The sequence below is a fragment of the Nycticebus coucang genome, chromosome 11 (genome assembly GCF_027406575.1).
Source record: "Nycticebus coucang isolate mNycCou1 chromosome 11, mNycCou1.pri, whole genome shotgun sequence".
Classification (NCBI taxonomy): Eukaryota; Metazoa; Chordata; class Mammalia; order Primates; family Lorisidae; genus Nycticebus; species Nycticebus coucang.
Window position 1 is genome coordinate 93,453,305 of NC_069790.1, and position 20,433 is coordinate 93,473,737.

The following is a 20,433-nucleotide window of genomic DNA, read 5'->3' on the forward strand; positions in this document are numbered from 1 at the left end:
TATAGGGCTCTGGTTGCCTTTCAGGGGATTGCTGACACTAGGCATTGGCACAGTGTCATGGAAAAGTGGAACTGTGCACAGGAACTCTGGCTATCCAAGCGTCTTCACAAGAGTGTCATGGTCATCTTAAAGAGACTTCTCTTTCTGGAAAGGAGGTGACGTGGCTTACTCTTGAAACTGGATTCATAGTAACTGTAAACCCTAAATCCTCATTTGCATGCCTCCCAGATGTGGTTGAGTATAAACCTCAGAATTGTAAGGGCTGGCCTGAGCTGTTTATTTGAAAAGGTACTATTCCTCAAAGTTTTTTTCCTATATATTAAGCCAAAATTAAAAATTAAGTTTTGTACTCATTAAGACTTCCCACACTCCACCCCCATTGAAATTTATGGAAGAAAATTTAGTACTTGGCTCTGAGGTTGCCAGTAATCTATTTTGCCTATAAAAATTTGTATTTTAACTTTTTCGTTCATGAAAAACCTTACAGATGTGGTTATGCATTTTTAATTTCAGAAAGTTTAGAGTTGGTCAGAACATATTTTGCAAGATCTAGTGCCTAGTGTTGCTTTTCTGATGTAATAAAAGGTTGTCTGGCAGAACCTGAAAAAGAAAAAAAGGTCAGAACTTAACTCTTACTCAGGTCTTCTTTCAGGCTAGAGCCCTGGTCTACTAGGATTAACTCCCTTGTATGACAATTAGTCTTTCCGTTAATTTGGAAGAACGTGACGGGTGAAAAGAGTCATTGTTAAACCCTGAACCTGGCATTGTTCTTTTACAGACCTCTTTTTTAGGGTTTCATATTAAACCCCCCTCCCAAATCTAAAGTTAGACATAATTATTTTATGAATTAGTTAAAATATATCTCAATTTTTCCTACTGTTATATTTATTTTTATGCAATTCATTAACTACTTTATAATGTTATAAAGTAGTTATATTAAAATTATATATATATATAAACAGCTTTTATATCAAATTGATGTGAAGGTACAAATTTTTAGATTGCATTGTTTTTCACATGGCATTTTAGGAAACTAACTTTTTTCTCTTTCTGTACCCTAGGTGCACTGAGCCAAAAAAATTGGGGAAAGAAATATCCAGCATGTAATAGCCCAAAACAGTCTCCTATCAATATTGATGAAGATCTCACACAAGTCAATGTGAATCTTAAGAAACTTAAATTTCAAGGTTGGGATAAAACATCTTTGGAAAACACATTCATTCATAACACTGGGAAAACAGGTAAAACATTTGCATTCTATTTGCCTTAAGTATGTTTTTTGGACTAATATGTTTAGATTCATATCATCTCATTTTCCTTTGAACAATATACTATGAACTGGATAGAACCTGTTGGTGCACCAAGAAGAAACCAAATGGAGGAGAGAAAATTGGAAATTTAAACATTTTGAAAATTTCTGTAAAAATAAAATGGCCAGTACTATCATGTCTTTTTTTTTAGCATATAAAAATAATGATGACAACATTATTGAGATAATGTTAGAGATAATAAAGATAACAAAATTTATAGCTAATGTAATTTAATAACTCCATCACTGGTCAATTACTTAGTCAATCAGGGTTTTTATTTTTCTTGAGCATTATAGCTTCATCTTTTCTGTTCAGTCTCATGCTATCTTCAGTATTTGGATATGAAAACAAGTAATCAACTGTAATTGAAATTTAAGAAAATAAATTACTAGCCCTTCTACATAGAAAGTTTAAAGTTAAATACAATCCTTAGGCGACACTAAGTGACTTTCTATTGAGACTATCTTTAGAAAAAAAAAATGCAAAATATAATACCTGAAAATGTTTTTTTAAATTCCAGTAAGCCAAATATGGACAAAACAGTTTCCAGAAAGTAACACTTTTCCTTTTTTTTTTTTTTTTGATAATACATTTTAAACAAAAGTATATACTGAGAAGTTATATAAAAATAAATGTGCCCAGAAGATAAAGATTAGAAAAATATTCAAAATTATAATAGTAGTTCTGGGGAGTAGTTTTATCATTAAGGAATTTTTTTCTCTGTTTTCCATATTCAGATAGTTATTTGAATATCAGTTTATTTTCAAACCTCATGAGGCTTGATATTTTTCTATACCAGTGCCCGAAATGTAATAACCATTCAATAATTATAAAAATTATTTATATTGTATTAATTAAATGCATAAAAGTATATTGTCCCAAATCTTGACATTTTTGTTACCAGTTTGAGGATGTTACAAAGCAGTAGGGCATATAGTTTCTCTCTTATTTTTCTCAGGGGAGATGGTTAAGGACTTGACCATTAGAGGTTGCTTGGGTTCACTGCTGGCTTTTCAACAGTGTGGAACTTTAGTCAAATTACTTAACCTTTCTGTGACTCAATTTTATTTTCTGCAAAATAGGAATTATAATGGGATGTACCACCTAAGGTTGTGTGAGGTTTAAATAGTTCACACATATAATCAGTGTAGTACATGGTACGTTATAAGTGATAAATAAATGTTGACCGCCATTGGTGCCATTTTTGTTACTGTGTTTGTCATTATTATTAATGGAAGTATGTATCCCTAGCTGGCTGTCCAATATGTTGGACTCAGCCCCTGATGTCAAGAGGTGTTTCTGCTTATGGAATAAAAACCACTTAAATCTTTTTGAGAGACATCAAAATCTTGCTTTGTCTCTTAGGATCATATGTACTGTGATTTCAGTCTAGTAAGGAAGGCAAATGTTAATCAAATCACCAAAATATAACTATATAAAGGATTATGTAGGGAAGTTTACAATTCCGATGGCTGCCACTCAGCTTCAAACAGGAGATGGTTAAAACCCCTTCAACAGGAATGGAGTTCCCACTTTTCTTGCCGTATCCTGGGATGCAGGTTCTGGGGCTTTGAAGCTTGGGGCGATGCTTAGAGGGATTAGGAGACAAGACAAAAGCAGCGACCAGAGGAGGAGGAGGAACGGACTGCAAGGAAGATAGACTCATGCCCTGGAGAAGCCTGCCCTTCTCACTACCCTTCCTTCCTCCCTGTACTCTGTCTTTCCACTACCATCAGATACTTAGAGAAGTAGAGCTTTGGAGCAGCACCAATCTCAAGCCACCAAACAGAGCAGGTGGACGGGTTGTCTGCTGCTCTTAGAGTCATACAGTAGTTGAGGTCTTCAGCTTAGTTTCCATTTGTTGCAATAAAATGCATTAAGTCTATTGTGCAGAGCTATAACAGTGCTTTAATTTATCAAATAAATAATGTCTTAAAGTATCTTAGGTACAAAGAAATTTAGTTGAAATTTATTGTTTGATTTTTAAACACTTAGATGGAATTTTACTTTTTTTTTCTTTTTAGTGGAAATTAATCTCACTAATGACTACCGAGTCAGTGGAGGAGTTTCAGAAATGCTGTTCAAAGCAAGCAAGATAACTTTTCACTGGGGAAAATGTAATATGTCATCTGATGGATCAGAACATAGTTTAGAAGGACAAAAATTTCCACTTGAGGTAAGTCAGTAGTCTACTAGTTACTATTTTTATTTGGCATATAATTTGATTAATTTTAATTCAAATGTTATACTTTATATAGTTATATTTTGGTGATTTGATTAACATTTGCCTTCCTTACCAGAATGAAATCACTGAGCGGAAGACTGACCTTTGATTTTCTATTGCCTGGAAAACTCAGGGTGTCACAAAATAGGTGATCAATAAAGAAATGAAGGAAGGAAGGAAATAAAAGACGGACCATTCAGCAGCACACTGGAGAGTCCTTTGATTAAAATGAGAAAAAATTTCAGCTTTAAAATAATCAAAATAAATATAATAAGTAATGAGTATGCAGAGAAATACACATTTTCATAGTTTTCATGCATGTCTAGAGATATTCTAAGCTAGCAGACTTTCTTAGAAGCAATTTGATCATTTTATCAAGAACTTTAAAGGGTCTATTCTTAATATTGATTATTCATAACATTTATATTTGTAGCAAGTAAGTCTAAATCTAGATATGTTCAAAAATGTATTTAAAACAGTAAAAAATTGAAACGAAGGAAATTATTAAATACATTTTGATGAAATACCATAGGTCTTGTAAAAGTCAGGTTTTTTGAATGATATATTTACACATAAAAAGTTTCATCATAGAGTATTAAATATTTTAAAGTGTAAACATAAAATGGTGTATCCGGTATTGTTATTCCAATTTTATAAAACATGAAAACTAAGTAAATAGTGACTGAGAATAGTCTGAGTCAAATGGGCTAGATTTGAATGTTGGCTCCACCGTGCGGTTAGTAGTTACGTTGTACAAATTACTTACCTAGGCTTCAATTTCTCTTTTGTGAAATTGGCCTAATAGTAGTAGTACCTGCCTTATAAATTTATTAGGGAGATTAAATGAGAGAACAAATTTTTATCTAACGGAAGTAATTTTTTTTTTATTTTTTTTTTGTAGAGACAGAGTCTCACTTTATGGCCCTCGGTAGAGTGCCGTGGCATCACACAGCTCACAGCAACCTCCAACTCTTGGGCTTAAGCGATTCTCTTGCCTCAGCCTCCCGAGTATCTGGAACTACAGGCGCCCGCCACAACGCCCAGCTATTTTTTGGTTGCAGTTCAGCCAGGGCAGGGTATTGTTGGGGATTCATTGAGGGTACAATAAGCCAGGTTACACTGATTGCAATTGTTAGGTAAAGTCCCTCTTGCAATCATGTCTTGCCCCAATAAAGTGTGACACACACCAAGGCCCCACCCCCCTCCCTCCGTCCCTCTTAACGAAAGTAATTTTAAAAATCAAGAAAACATTCACAACAATTCCCTTTGGGTGATAGCATTATAGATGCCTTGTATTTTTTACATTAAAATACCCGTATTTTCTAAATTACCCATAAAGAAACTGTGTTACTTTTTATAATTCAAAACAGTTGGTGATAATAAAAATAAAACTAGGGTGAATTATCTCTTACCGAACTAAAAAAACTTTTTTTTGGGGGGTGGGTGTTTTTTGTATAAATAATATCCTTAAAGAAAAGCGGATTTGTCAAATTTGGTTTGTCAAAAAAATCAACTCATTCACCATACCTCGATTTTGAGATTTTAAGATTTTTTTCGCAATATGACCTATTTGAACAAAGATGAAAATCAAGAAAACCCATCAATAACAAAAGCTCTAAGTGATAAAAACAAATGATACAGAATCTGTGCACTAAATCTCATATTGATTTTATACAAAAGCCTTTCAAATCATTTTTCAGAAGTATTGTTTGGGTTACCTACATGGCACATGGTAGCCACAAAATAAAAGCCTACAAAAATACATAAAAGATAAAAAGCAAGAAATTAAAACCTACTACCAAAGAAAATCACTTCGGAAGACAGGAAAGAAGGAAGAGAGGGAGGAAGGGAGGGTAGGACCAACACAAACAACCAAAAATCAGCTTAGAAATCGGCACATATTTGTTTGCTTGTGTTTCTAGATGCTGTTTGTGTAATCGCACAGGTAGAGAAAGTAAGGAGCATCCTTGGCTGGCTCTTTCTTTCTGGTCTCCTGCGTCTCACAAACTAGTCTTCTCATTTCTGTCCCGATATGATTTGGGATATTAGAAAAAAGTTCAAGCTATCATTGTCTCTTAATTTAATAATTGTTAAGTCATTAATTATCTTACTTTCAATTTCCAACACTTCTCATGCTCTCGGGCTTGTCCTTCTGACCCAAGTCACACGTGTCCATTCCTTCTGCCTTTCACCTGGTGAAAATGCTGGTCATTCTTCAGGGGTCAGCGTTCTCCTTTCTTGAAGAAGCTGTGGTGACCCCCCCAGAAGGGGGGGCCATAACCATCCTCTGCTTCCTGCCTTCTATTTCTCCCATCAGAGCACTAACCGCACTTTAATCTTCTCAGCCTCTTTCCACTCTTACCTTAATGATCCTAGCTCGCTGAGTGCGTGATTTTCAAGTCTAGGACATGACAAGCACCAAATTATAAATGGGAATAAAGGCTGATGGACTGAAGCAGAAACTAACAAAGAATAACCTCCCAGCAGGAAAGGAGAATTAAAATATGAAACTTTAAACTCTTCAAGTATTTTTTTAGGTAGAAGCTGAGAATTCTTGAAAGATTTAATATTAACAGAGCACAGTGCAATGACATCTAAAAATGGTAACTCTGAGCCATCCAGAAAGGCCTATTCTCTCACGAAAGTATGAAAACCATATTTGAAAGACTTCCAGCAAAATAGTTACGCTAATATAATAATTTGGTAATTGCTTGAGTCAATGACACAGCAGTATATGCCCTGGTAATCTCAAAGTGGTAATTTCTGGGTTCTATTATACATGCGACTCTGTGTTTCCTTCCTTATCAAAGGACAATAAACGATCAGAAATGTAGTTGTGTGTACATGTAATTGATAAAATATTTTAAAAACACAGAATGTGGAATTATGCACTTTATATAATTTTTTAAACATCATTTATTGAATTAGTCAATAATTTTGTTACATCTCTTTGCTGACTTTTGTGAAGTCTTTGTGTATCTTATCCCCATCATTGTTACATTTGTAGATGCAAATCTACTGCTTCGATGCAGACCGATTTTCAAGTTTTGAGGAAGCAGTTAAAGGAAAAGGGAAGATAAGAGCTTTATCCGTCTTGTTGGAGGTAATCATTATGTACGGATTGAGTACTAATTTCATTCCTTTGTTAGTCACATTAAATACCACTGCAAGATACCAAGACACGTTTTCTAATAGAAGAGCTCACAAGTAAAATGACAACTCCCACCACTTTTTTACAGTTTTTGGCCAGGGCCGGGTTTGAACCCACCACCTCTGGCATATGGGGCCAGCGCCCTACTCCTTTGAGCCACAGGTGCCTCCCACCGACCACTTTTTTAAAAAGATGACCATTGGCTGGCATTTTTAAAAGGAGACTCCTGTATGCCTTGCTTGGCTGGGTCTCTTGCAGTTGGAGCAAAGTGTTTATATCTTTGCATATAAAGCGTCAAAATTGTGTGGCAGTAACTCTGAATCATAATATTTTTAAATTTTTTGTCAGTGGAAAATGTAAAATTTTTCTGGTTTTCGTTGGTTTTGTTTTTACTTAGCTATGGAAAAAATGTGTTTGGAACTCATTTTGAATACCAGCTTGTACATGTATTTAGAATGGAATTCATTAACCTTTACATTGAACAGTTAATCAGTCATATTATCCTATTTTTAGAATATCATTCTTCTTTAACAGGTTGGAATTGAAGAAAATTTGGATTACAAAGCGATTATTGATGGAGTGGAGAGTGTTAGTCGTTTTGGTAAGCTACTTGGAAAAATAACTGTCTTCAAGATCCACTTCGGATAATTATGAACTTTTACAATATGGCAAAACTCACTTGTTCCAAAAGGTGGAAAATACCGTATTTTTATAGAGAAGCAATCTCACTTCTCACACTTGACGAATTATACATTTCTCACCAAGTGAAGAACAATTTATCAGAAAATGTTATATAAAAATCATAAAATATTAATGTAAGTAGGCAGTTGAAAGTTTTCTAAATTTATTATTGAAAATAATTTAATTGTATCATGCATTTAAAACATTTACCTATTATATCTCTGCATTGTATATCTCTTATAGATTCTAAATTCTAAACTGAAGCCAGTTGATTTTGTAAAAGTCATACTTTAAAGTAAAAATGGAATTGTTACTCAACTTAAAGTTTATTTCCTGCTTGTTTCCTGGATAAATCCTTTGCTTTACCAGAATGAAAAGTTCTGCTTACCAGTCGGTGCCTGTGGCTCAAGGAGTAGGGCACCGGTCCCATATGCCGTAGGTGGCGGGTTCAAACCCAGCCCCGGCCAAAAAAAAAAAGAAAAATTCTGCTTACATAGAACAAGATGCAAGATCCTTTGACATTGCTCTCCATGCCACCTCTTGGATATTGTCATTTGTCACAGAAAATACTTTTGGCTACATTGGCAATTGACTGCAGACTTAGCAGTATTGGTACTATATTTTTATTAGGCAGTTTCACACAGGGTATTAATGCTGGCCTTGTATCGATAAAATGAAGATTATTCTCTCTACCAAGCTATAAGATTTGAAGTCAGGAACAAGACTCGTATAGATCTTTTTCTGGAAAGCAGAAGCTTGGCCTAGGATCGATTTATTTTTGTCAATTACATGTGAGGGTTTGAATTAACCAAACTTTTCAGAAGTCAGAAATGAGTGAACTCCTGCAGTACAGCTTTCATTTTTTTTTGAAAGTCACAATCAAACACAAAATGAAGCTATTACCTCCCTCTGTCCACCCCGATTGCAGAATTCAATGTTGAGAGCCGGAAGCCACACTTAATTTTCCCTTCGTTGAGTCAGAAAGTGGACTCCATCCTGACTTAAGGAGGGTAGCTAGTTTGAATTCCTGCAGTTAAAAATGTGAGTTAAATTATAAATGTTCCAACCTTACACCAGCCTGTGAGGACAACAAAAGTGATGTTAACACTGGATCATTTACCGTAACTTGAATAACTGTGGGACCTTGGTCATTTTCTCTTACAGCTTCTTTATTGTCTGGAGGGTTCTCCAGAAAGGTGCTCACTTAAGCTTAAGAATAAATTTGCTCATGTTCTTTGGATGAAGTTTTCTTTTTAATATCTATTGTCTTCAAGCCTTTGAGGCAGATACTTTTTCAGAGACACTGTGGTCACATAATACCGTCCTGGAGACTATGGATTGCCTAACAGCATTATTCTGCCTCTATCCTGGATCTTAATTTAGAAGCAGAACTAATAGTTCTTGTTCTGGCTGGGTACAGAGAGTAGTCAACCTTCCTTCTCCCTGTTTCTCTGTCCAGCTACTTATGCACAACTTTCTACCTATTTTATCAAAAAGCAAAACTCCTCCATGCTTATCAACTCACTCATCTAGATACCTAATATTTCGGTATGCTGAGCAAGAGCGTCCGCCAAACTAAATAAGTTGAGTCTTTCTAAAGTTAAACATTTCCATTTTTTGAGCTCTTAAATCTGGTTCTATCTCAGACTCTAGAAAACCCCGACTGCTCAGTGAACTGAAGGCTTCCCTGTATTGACTGACTGCTAGCCATTGCTGCTGGGGACCTTGGGGATTAAAGCAGGACTGGTTTTAGACAGCGAGTCTAGAACCACAGCTCAACTCCCAAATCCTGCTCTTCATTTCTATATAGCATGCATTATAAAAAGCAACACTTTCCCACCATTATTCAGATTATAAAATCAGTCTTATTACTCTGTGGGCTGGTTGCTCATTTCCTGCATTCCTAGGAGACAAAGCCCACATCTCATTTCTTCCCTCACCCATCTCTCTCTTTTTTTTTTTCTCTTCCTTCCACCTAATCTACTCCCTGTAAATAAAGCATTGCTTTGTGCATGGAGTGGAGAGAGAGAGGGCCTGAAGGGCATGATGTTACAGCAGTACAAAGATGATACATTAATATTTCCCAAGCAGAAATATTAAGGGAAATATTTAAGGGCAAAACCTTAGTTGAAATCTTTCATGGTGCAAGGAAGAGATAAGATACACCTAAGGTAACACCAGTCATTTTCAAATAGGAATTTATCTCCAGAATAATTTAAGGTACTTTCTTAATCTCAAATTCAGATCAGAGATATTTACATTAGAAAATCCTCATGGCTGGTTGTGATGTGGCCCCATCTTAAACATTATTGCCTTAAGGAGTAGGAGGTAACTGTAAGAATTTAACATCTCTTCCTAGTGCCAGCCCCACTGTGGTCTGTGCCCTAGTCTTTCTTGCTCCCTGTCTTTTCCCTTCTTGCTATCAGACTCCCTGGAAGGATCTGGTCAGGTGCTGGTTAATCATCATTATATGTTCTAGCATGTAGTGATTGCACGAATGATGACCCATCCCAAATAAAGCAACGTTGGCTCAGGTGTGAGTCATTCTTGTGTTAACAATTTTGAAGTTATTCAGATGAAGCATGTATTTTTTTCCTAGACAAAAACAAAAAACAAAGCCAACAGAATAAAACCCCCAAACACCATAGTCCAATTTTCTCAGAAGACATAGTACAACTGAAAAGTACTTTTATAATTAAAAAGTCTGGACAGAAGCTTGGAACACGTATATAAATTAAAAAAACAGTAGTAGAAATGGCTAACAAGTTCCTAAGAGTGACTAAGTGACCGCTATTGAGATTCAGAGGCAGGAAGAATGAATTCCATACTGGAAATAGGGAGGAAAAATCAAAACTTTTCTTCTGATTCTTTTCCTTCCTCTTAGCTTTTTTCCCCTTTAATTTTGTTCCCAATTTTAAGAAAATTCTGTCTCTCATTATCCCCACTCAGGTCTCACTTCTGCTTCCCCTTTCCTGGCCTCTAGGACTGCTGGTGTCAATTCATTTTCCACCTAATTTAACAGCCAATCAGCCAATTTCTTGCTTCGTATTTAATTAGCACTGTCAACACACATGCTTCCACAAAATAGTTGTAAGATGGATTTGTCTTAGTAGAAAAAAACCTACAGTCCAAATTAATAGTTAAGAAGGATGTTACTTAATCATGAATTTTTCAAATATTTAACATAAATCTGAAAGAAAAATATTCACAAATTAAAAATAAATATTTTCAATTTTCAGAGACTTTGAATTCTGATTATTTTATTTTGACATTGGAGGAAAGGAGGGCATACTTCTAGAAGTTACTAATAAATCCCTTAAAACAAACCCAGTTTAAAGTTTCTAGTGGATGTAAGTGGTATCAACATGGCACTATCAAATCAGCCAAAAATCTTATTCCTAAGATTCAGTTTTTAACTCAGACTAGAAGACGTTATTTGCAGCTTTAAATAGTAACAGAACTCCTCTTTTCCTTAGAAGTTCATATATTGCAGGGCTGCACCTGTGGCTTAAAGGAGTAGGGCCCTGGCCCCATATACTGGAAGTGGTAGGTTCAAACCTGGCCCTGGCCAAAAACTGCAAAAAAAAAGAAGTTTATGTATTGCAATAAAAATAAACCTTTAATAATTAACTTTTAAATAAAATTAAATTTCTCTTTGAGGCTTATGGGTTATGTCTCATCTTCATAGAATGTAGTGCCATAATAGAGTGTTAAGACCAATAGTTCAGTCATTGAATTTTATAATGTGGAAAGAATAATTCAAAATGCTAAAACCTTGCAAAGGTTTCATTGTACATGGGGTTTTCTGCCCTAGCAACATGTTTGCATCACCTGGAGATGCTTTTAAAATAAAGATGCCCAGACCCTGTGGCTAGAAAATTTAATTCATGTGATCTAGGGTGGGATCTGGATCATTGGTATTTTCTTAAATCTCCCCCAGATTATTCAAATAAGGGTTCAAACGAATGCTCTCCACTCTGCCATCTCATTGGCTGGCTTCAGAAACTACTTATTAATGATCTAAAATTTGTGAGAACTTGCACCAGGCTGGGTGGTTAGGAGGAGAGGAAAATGATTTAGACTCCTAAGCAAATTGCTGCCTGGTGTACAAATAGCTTGAGGCCAAGACAGCACTATTAGTAAGTGCTATTGGGGAGATGCAAAAATAAAAAATGACACTCTTCAGGAAAACAAAACCTGGATTGTTTCAGAGTTTGAAGTCCAGCTGGCGCACCTAGGAAAGCTCTGTACTTTTAGGATAGAAATTCTATCAGCCGTACATACATTTATATGAAAAAATAAATCCGCATTTATTATTGCATATAGATATACGCATGTAGTATATATATGCATGTACATTGTACCCAGAATATATTTTCCACTCTTTGACCTTTTGCTTTCTTAATAATGACCTCTGATGAATAGATCTTGATTATCATGTACTAAAATTTATCATTTTTCCTTTTATGAGTAGTAGTTCTTATGTAACATTTCAAAAATCCCAATCTACCCTAAGGTTATGAAGATAATTTTTTTTTTTTTATTGTTGGGGATTCATTGAGGGTACAATAAGCCAGTTACACTGATTGCAATTGTGCCACGGACCACCCAGTCGGTGGGCTTCAGTCCGAGGGAGAGCAGGGAGAAGGAGCGAGGAAGGTTGAGAGGTCGGCGCAGGAATGACAGTCTGACACACTACGGGTTGGAGTATGCAGCTGTAAATTTACTGAAAGTATATGTTGGTATTTATACATTTTCTTTCTAAGGTTCAAACAATGCAATCTTCATTCTGCTTACGCTTGTAAAGCGTATCTGCATATGTATCTGCATATGCGGTTTATCATGCATTACATGTTTTCAAGGTTTTCGCTCTTCGGAGGGTGGTGGTTATCAGTGAAACCTGCTTACCTTTTTTTTATCTTAAGAATGTCAATGTTTGCAACTTTTCTTAGCTCCCCGTAATTTTTTTAAAAATAGCTTGACATATTTCTTATGTATAATGTTTGACTATTTCTATATATTTTCTATATGTTTTTATTTCTATTAGTAACTATACTTTGATTCATAATTGAATGCTTGTTAAACATTAAACTACTCTATTGATTTCTATTAATTATGAAAAATTGGTGAAGTAAGATGTTTTGAACAAAACCTTATTGTGGGAGGTTATGTAAAGTTGTACTATATCTGGATCAATAGCGCATTGTGTTCATTCGTGACAAAGTATATATTGCTCATTTATCAGTACAAACAGATTTCTCACACAGAACAACAATCACATGAACATATTTCTACTAGATGCCACAATCTTTAAACTTAAGCGGGTAACTGAGCATGCTAGGCAACATTTCTGATGCTGTGCATACTGGGGGCGCTGGGGGCAAAGCTCCATGGAGCACAATCCACCTTCCCGTCGTTCTAGAACGCGGACAGCGCCGCCTCACTACGGCTGTGGTGCCGTGGGTGCGGCACAATTGTTAGGTAAAGTCCCTCTTGCAATCATGTCTTGCCCCCATAAAGTGTGACACACACTAAGGCCCCACCCTCCTCCCTCCATCCCTCTTTCTGCTCCCCCCCCCATAAACTTAATTGTCATTAATTGTCCTCATATCAAGATTGAGTACATAGGATTCATGCTTCTCCATTTTTGTGATGCTTTACTAAGAATAATGTCTTCCACTTCCATCCAGGTTAATACGAAGGATGTAAAGTCTCCATTTTTTTAAATAGCTGAATAGTATTCCATGGTATAAATATACCACAGCTTGTTAATCCATTCCTGGGTTGGTGGGCATTTAGGCTGTTTCCACATTTTGGCAATGGTAAATTGAGCTGCCATAAACAGTCTAGTACAAGTGTCCTTATGATAAAAGGATTTTTTTCCTTCTGGGTAGATGCCCAGTAATGGGATTGCAGGATCGAATGGGGAGTCTAGGTTGAGTGCTTTGAGGTTTCTCCATACTTCCTTCCAGAAAGGTTGTACTAGTTTGCAGTCCCACCAGCAGTGTAAAAGTGTTCCCTTCTCTCCACATCCACGCCAGCATCTGCAGTTTTGAGATTTTGTGATGTGGGCCATTCTCACTGGGGTTAGATGATATCTCAGGGTTGTTTTGATTTGCATTTCTCTAATATATAGAGATGATGAACATTTTTTCATATGTTTGTTAGCCATTCGTCTGTCATCTTTAGAGAAAGTTCTATTCATGTCTCTTGCCCATTGATATAAGGGATTGTTGGCTTTTTTCATGTGGATTAATTTGAGTTCTCTATAGATCCTGGTTATCAAGCTTTTGTCTGATTGAAAATATGCAAATATCCTTTCCCATTGTGTAGGTTGTCTCTTTGCTTTGGTTATTGTGTCCTTAGCTGTACAGAAGCTTTTCAGTTTAATGAAGTCCCATTTGTTTATTTTTGATGTTGTTGCAATTGCCATGGCAGTCTTCTTCATGAAGTCTTCGCCCAGGCCAGTATCTTCCAGTGTTTTTCCTATGCTTTCTTTGAGGATTTTTATTGTTTCATGCCTTAAATTTAAGTCCTTTATCGATCTTGAATCAATTTTTGTGAGTGGGGAAAGGTGTGGGTCCAGTTTCAGTCTTTTACATGTAGACATCCAGTTCTCCCAACACCATTTATTGAATAGGGAGTCTTTCCCCCAAGGTATGTTCTTGTTTGGTTCATCAAAGATTAGGTGGTTGTAAGATGTTAGTTTCATTTCTTGGTGTTCAATTCGATTCCAAGTGTCTATGTCTCTGTTTTTGTGCCAGTACCATGCTGTCTTGACCACTATGGCTTTGTAGTACAGACTAAAATCTGGTATGCTGACGCCCCCAGCTTTATTTTTGTTACTAAGAACTGCCTTAGCTATACGGGGTTTTTTCCGGTTCCATACAAAACGCAGAATCATTTTTTCCAAATCTTGAAAGTACGATGTAGGTACTTTGATAGGAATGGCATTGAATAGGTAGATAGCTTTGGGAAGTATAGACATTTTAACAATGTTGATTCTTCCCATCCATGAGCATGGTATGTTCTTCCATTTGTTAATATCCTCTGCTATTTGCTTTCTGAGGATTTCATAGTTTTCTTTATAGAGGTCCTTCACCTCCTTCGTTAGGTATATTCCTAGGTATTTCATTTTCTTTGAAACTATGGTGAAAGGAGTTGTGTCCTTAATTAGCTTCTCATCTTGACTGTTATTGGTGTATACAAAGGCTACTGACTTGTGGACATTGATTTTATATCCTGAAACATTACTGTATTTTTTGATGACTTCTAGGAGTCTTGTGGTTGAGTCTTTGGGGTTCTCTAAGTATAAGATCGTGTCGTCAGCAAAGAGGGAGAGTTTGACCTCCTCTGCTCCCATTTGGATTCCCTTTATTTCCTTGTCTTGCCTAATTGTATTGGCTAGAACTTCCAGCACTACGTTGAATAGTAAAGGTGACAGAGGACAACCTTGTCTGGTTCCAGTTCTAAGAGGAAAAGCTTTCAGTTTTACTCCATTCAGTAAAATATTGGCTGTGGGTTTGTCATAGATAGCTTCAATCAGTTTTAGAAATGTGCCACCTATGCCTATACTCTTCAGTGTTCTAATTAGAAAAGGATGCTGGATTTTATCAAATGCTTTTTCTGCATCTATTGAGAGGATCATGTGATCTTTATTTTTGCCTCTGTTAATATGGTGGATAACATTTATAGACTTGCGTATGTTAAACCAGCCTTGCATCCCTGGGATGAAGCCTACTTGATCATGATGAATGAATTTTTTGATGATAAGCTGTAATCTATTGGCTAGGATTTTGTTGAGAATTTCTGCGTCTATGTTCATGAGTGAGATTGGTCTGAAATTCTCCTTTTTGTTTGGGTCTTTTCCTGGTTTTGGTATAAGGGTGATGTTTGCTTCATAGAATGAGTTGGGGAAGATTCCTTCTTCCTCAGTTTTTTGGAATAATTTCTGCAGTACAGGAATAAGCTCTTCCTTGAAGGTTTGATAGAATTCTGGATTGAAGCCATCTGGACCAGGGCATTTTTTAGTTGGAAGCTTTTTTATTGTTTCTTTAATCTCAGTGCTTGAAATTGGTCTGTTCAGGAGGTCTATTTCTTCCTGGCTAAGTCTAGGGAGAGGGTGTGATTCCAAATATTGATCCATTTCCTTCACATTGTCAAATTTCTGGGCATAGAGTTTCTGGTAGTATTCAGAGATGATCTCTTGTATCTCTGTGGGATCAGTTGTTATTTCCCCTTTATCATTTCTGATTGAGGTTATTAGAGATTTTACTTTTCTATTTCTAGTTAGTCTGGCTAATGGTTTATCTATTTTATTTATTTTTTCAAAAAACCAACTCCTTCTTTCATTAATTTTCTGAATGATTCTTTGTTTTCAATTTCATTGATCTCTGATTTGATTTTGGATATTTCTTTTCTTCTACTGAGTTTAGGCTTAGATTGTTCTTCTTTTTCCAATTCCATAAGATCTCTTGTGAGATTGTTGATGTGCTCTCTTTCTGTTTTTCGAATGTAGGCATCTAAAGCGATGAATTTTCCTCTCAAAACTGCTTTTGCAGTATCCCCCAGGTTTTGGTAGCTTGTGTCTTCATTGTTGTTATGCTCAAGGAAGTTAATGATTTCCTGTTTTATTTCTTCCTGCACCCATCTGTTATTCAACAGAAGATTGTTTAATTTCCATGCCTTTGGGTGGGCTTGAGCATTTTTTTTAGAGTTGAGTTCCACCTTTAGTGCCTTATGGTCTGAAAAGATACAAGGTAAAATTTCAATTCTTTTGATTCTGTTGATATTTGTTTTGTGTCCCAGGATATGATCAATTTTGGAGAATGTTCCATGGGGTGATGAGAAGAATGTATATTCTTTATCTTTGGGGTGGAGTGTTCTATATGCATCTATCAAGCATAGTTGTTCTAGGGTCTCATTTAAATCTCTTACATCTTTGTTCAATTTCTCTTTACAGGATCTGTCCAGCTCTGTAAGAGGTGTGTTAAAGTCCCCTGTTATGATGGTATTATCAGATATCATATTGCTCAGACTGAGTAAGGTCTGCTTCAAGAATCTGGGAGCATTTAAATTGGGTGCATAAATATTTAGAATTGAAATGTCTTCTTGTTGTAGTTTTCCCTTGACCAATATAAAGTGACCATCTTTGTCTTTTTTGACTTTAGTTGCTTTAAATCCACATGTATCTGAAAATAACATTGCAACTCCTCTTTTCTTCTGAATTCCGTTTGCCTGAAAAATTGTCTTCCAACCCTTGACTCAGAGCTTTAATTTGTCTTTTGAGGCCAGGTGTGTTTCTTGCAGACAGCAAATGGATGGCTTATGTTTTTTAATCCAGTCAGCCAATCTATGTCTCTTCAGTGGGGAATTCAAGCCATTAACATTTATTGAGATAATTGATAAGTGTGGTAGTATTCTATTCATCTTATTTGGTGAGAGTCCATTGCTTAGTTTTATCTTTTGCATCAGTGTGGAGGTTAGGTTTTGTCCTTTGATTTTTGAGTTCTTACTTTGCTGCTGATCCATTGTGGTGGTCAGTGTGCAGAACAGGTTGAAGTATTTCCTGTAGAGCTGGTCTTGTTGTGGCGAATTTCCTCAATGATTGTATATCCGTAAATGATTTGATTTCTCCGTCAATTCTGAAGCTTAGCTTAGCAGGGTACAGAATTCTGGGCTGAAAATTGTTCTGTTTAAGTAGGTTAAAGGTAGATGACCATTGTCTTCTTGCTTGGAAAGTTTCATTAGAGAAGTCTGCGGTAACTCTGATGGATTTGCCCATGTAGGTCAACTGGCGCTTACTCCTGGCAGCTTGCAGAATCTTTTCTTTTGTCTTGACTTTGGACAGGTTCATCACAATGTGTCTAGGAGAAGCTCGGTTAGAGTTGAGGTGACCTGGGGTCCGATATCCCTCTGAAAGCAGTGTGTCAGACTCTTTGGTGATGTTTGGGAAATTTTCTTTTATAATATTCTCTAGTATGGCTTCCATTCCTCTGGGGCATTCTTCTTCCCCTTCTGGAATTCCTATAACTCGTATGTTGGAACGCTTCATAAAGTCCCATAATTCTGACAGTGAACGTTCTGCTTTCTCTCTCTTCTTTTCTGCCTCTTTTACTGTCTGAGTTATCTCAAGAACTTTGTCTTCTACCTCTGAAATTCTTTCTTCTGCATGGTCTAACCTGTTGCTGATACTTTCCATTGTATCTTTAAGTTCCCTAATTGACTGTTTCAGTTCCTTCAGGTCTGCTATATCCTTTTTATATTCTTCATATCGTTCATCTCTTATTTGATTCTGTTTTTGGATTTCCTTTTGGTTATTTTCAACTTTATTAGCAATTTCCTTCATTGTTTCCATCATTTCTTTCATTGTTTTCAACATGTGTATTCTAAATTCCCTTTCTGTCATTCCTAACATTTCTATACTGGTGGAATCATCTGCAGTAGCTACCTCCTTGTCCCTTGGTGGGGTTGTTCTAGACTGGTTCTTCATGTTGCCTGGAGTTTTCTGCTGATTCTTCCTCATGAGTGATTTCTTTTATCTGTTTCCTTGCCCTAATTTTCCTTTCACTTCCTCTTGCTCTTTAAGTTCTTGTGCCTGTGGACTAAGGGTTACAGGACCAGAAGGGTGAGAAGGTTGAAGAGCAAAAAAAGGGGATGAAAGAAAGGAGGACCGAGTGATAAGAAAAAAAGAAAGATAGAGAAAGGAGAGGGGGTGGGTATAAGGAATATTGACAAAAAGAAGAGAGGCACAGAAAGAGGGAGACAGGGCAATATAGGTGTACAGTAGGGTACTTTGACACAACCTTAAAAAACCCCCACCTTCTGGGGGTGCCCAGTTGCGTGGTTCCCTTGAGGTCAGCAGCTCTTTGCTAACCTGATCAGACACAGTACCCCACCTCCACCAAGTAGAGAGGAAAGACAAAAATGCTATAAATCAAACCAAAAGAAGCAAACAGAAAACTTTACGGGGATAAAATTGGGTGAAAAACCAAATTACATCGGTAGAAGCACTAGCAAAAATGAAGTTGAAGTTATTAAAAAAGGCAGCAATGGGAAATTATAATTAAACTAGGAAAATTGAGAAAGAAAAAGGGATCTGTGTGGAAAAGATTGAAATTAAAAAAACAAAAGAACATCAGCAACGTCAAAATAAACAAACAAAAAAAACAACCAAACCAAAAAAAAAAGAAGAAAAAAATACACAACCAAAAACAAAGCAGTTTGTATATGTTATTGAATATTGTCTGGGCAACACGTGGTCTTCTGGGGTATGAGATGTTAGTCACAGTTCTGATACGCCTGGAGGCTGCTGATTTCTCAAACCCCAGCAGGTAGACACCCTAAATCTCTCTTCAGCCTACTTAAAAGGCACTTTGAACTTGTAAACTTGCTGAGCAGAAGCTTTCCCAGCTTTCTCGCTGGAATCGCTGCTGAAGTGGCTATCCACTTACTCAGTGTGCCAAAACCGGTCTCACTCTGCCCCTGAGGGTTAGGGCTGCAAGGCGGCTCAAACCCCACCCTTAGGCTACTTGGTTGCTGGGTTACCAGCTCCCACCGGTTTCTAGCTCTGCAACCCTGAGGGCGGAGCTTGCCGGGGCAGATCACTGACAATGGATCCATGTGACCCACTGCCAAACACTATTAGCTCCGTCTGGCTCAGCGGCTCAGACTGGGGCCCTAGACAACGGCCAAAGTTCTCCGCACTCCCGCTCAGGCCTTCCCCAAGGCAGTTCAACTCAGTGCCAGGTCCAAGGACATCAAAACAGTTCACAGGTAAGGCCTTTCTGGTTTGCAGTCTCGCTGCTACTGAACTTACAGTTGTGGGCGGGTTTAGACGGATTGAACACACGCGACCACTTGCCGGTTTTCCACTGTTTTAGTCCTCCTCTTGGGGTCCAGAAGTCTCTCGCTGACTCCCTGTATCTTCATAGGAGTGATGATAGGCAGTTCCCACCAGCCAGAGATGCCTGGAGTCCTATCTCCCCAGACTCACGGTGCCCAGATGCAAGGAAGCTGTTACTCGGCTGCCATCTTGCTCCGCCTCCATGAAGATAATTTTTTAATGTTTTCCTTTAAAGGCATTATTTTCTTCAAAATTAAATCTTCAATCTATTCACAGCTGATTGTGTTTACAATGTTCAGTAGGGAATTAAGATTCACTTTTTTCCTCAGAGAAATACAACTCTTACAGCACTTGTTGAAAAGGCTAACCATGCTACACCTTGGTAATTTTTTCTGTTTTAAATCAGTGATCATGTATACATGGGTCTGGATTGTCTAGTCTCCTCATTGGTCTCTTTGAGTATCTTTGCACAAGTACCTCACTATCGTGATTTCTACTGCTTTACGTGATGAGCCTTCCTGTCTGGCAGTGAAAGTTCTCAACCTTTGTTATGGTTCAAGATTGTCTTTACTTTGCATTTTCATTTACATCTTATTTATTTAATTGTAATTGCATATTTAATTGACATAGTAATCATACTTCTCTATGGAATATATAGTAGTATTTCAATATATACAGTATGTAGTGACCAAGAAAGGGTGATTTGCAATCCATCCCTCCAAACACCATTTCTTTGTGTTCTTTGTGTTGAGGAAATTGACAATTCTATCTTCTAGCTATTTGTTACTATATAATAAATTATTACTAATTATCATCACCCTACAGTGCTATAGAACACTAGAACTTATTACATCTATCTAGTGATAATTTTGTATTCTTTAACCAACTTCTATCTCCTTCTCTCCACCTACCCTTCCGAGCCTCTACTAATTACTATTCTGTGCTCTATGAGATCAACTTATTTAGCTTCTATAAACTTATTTTTAAAACATTGTATTGTTTTTCACATAAAATGGGTCAATGCTTTTATTTAAAAATATTGAGGGGATGCAAATATTTTTGGTTACACGCATAGCTTTCATAACACTTGAGGCACAGCTGTAAATGTGTCCATCACTCAAATCATGTTCATCGTACCTGTTAGTTAAGAGTTTGCCCCTCCCCTCTTCTTCCCCCACCCCTGCGGGAATTCCACTGAGTTTTACTTCCCTTCGTGCATGTG

The 20,433-nt window shown here is 36.8% G+C and overlaps 1 protein-coding gene across 4 annotated transcripts in view; it reads left to right on the forward strand.

Moving 5' to 3' along the window:
- The window catches only part of PTPRZ1 (protein tyrosine phosphatase receptor type Z1), a 197,352-nt gene that overhangs the window by 99,044 nt on the left and 77,875 nt on the right, over positions 1–20,433 (forward strand). For all 4 annotated transcript variants that reach the window (XM_053609318.1, XM_053609319.1, XM_053609321.1 and 1 more), the window contains exons 3-6: positions 1,062–1,241; positions 3,335–3,486; positions 6,542–6,637; positions 7,220–7,286. In XM_053609318.1, coding sequence (XP_053465293.1) covers positions 1,062–1,241; positions 3,335–3,486; positions 6,542–6,637; positions 7,220–7,286 — 495 coding nt within the window. The remainder of the gene's footprint in view (positions 1–1,061; positions 1,242–3,334; positions 3,487–6,541; positions 6,638–7,219; positions 7,287–20,433) is intronic.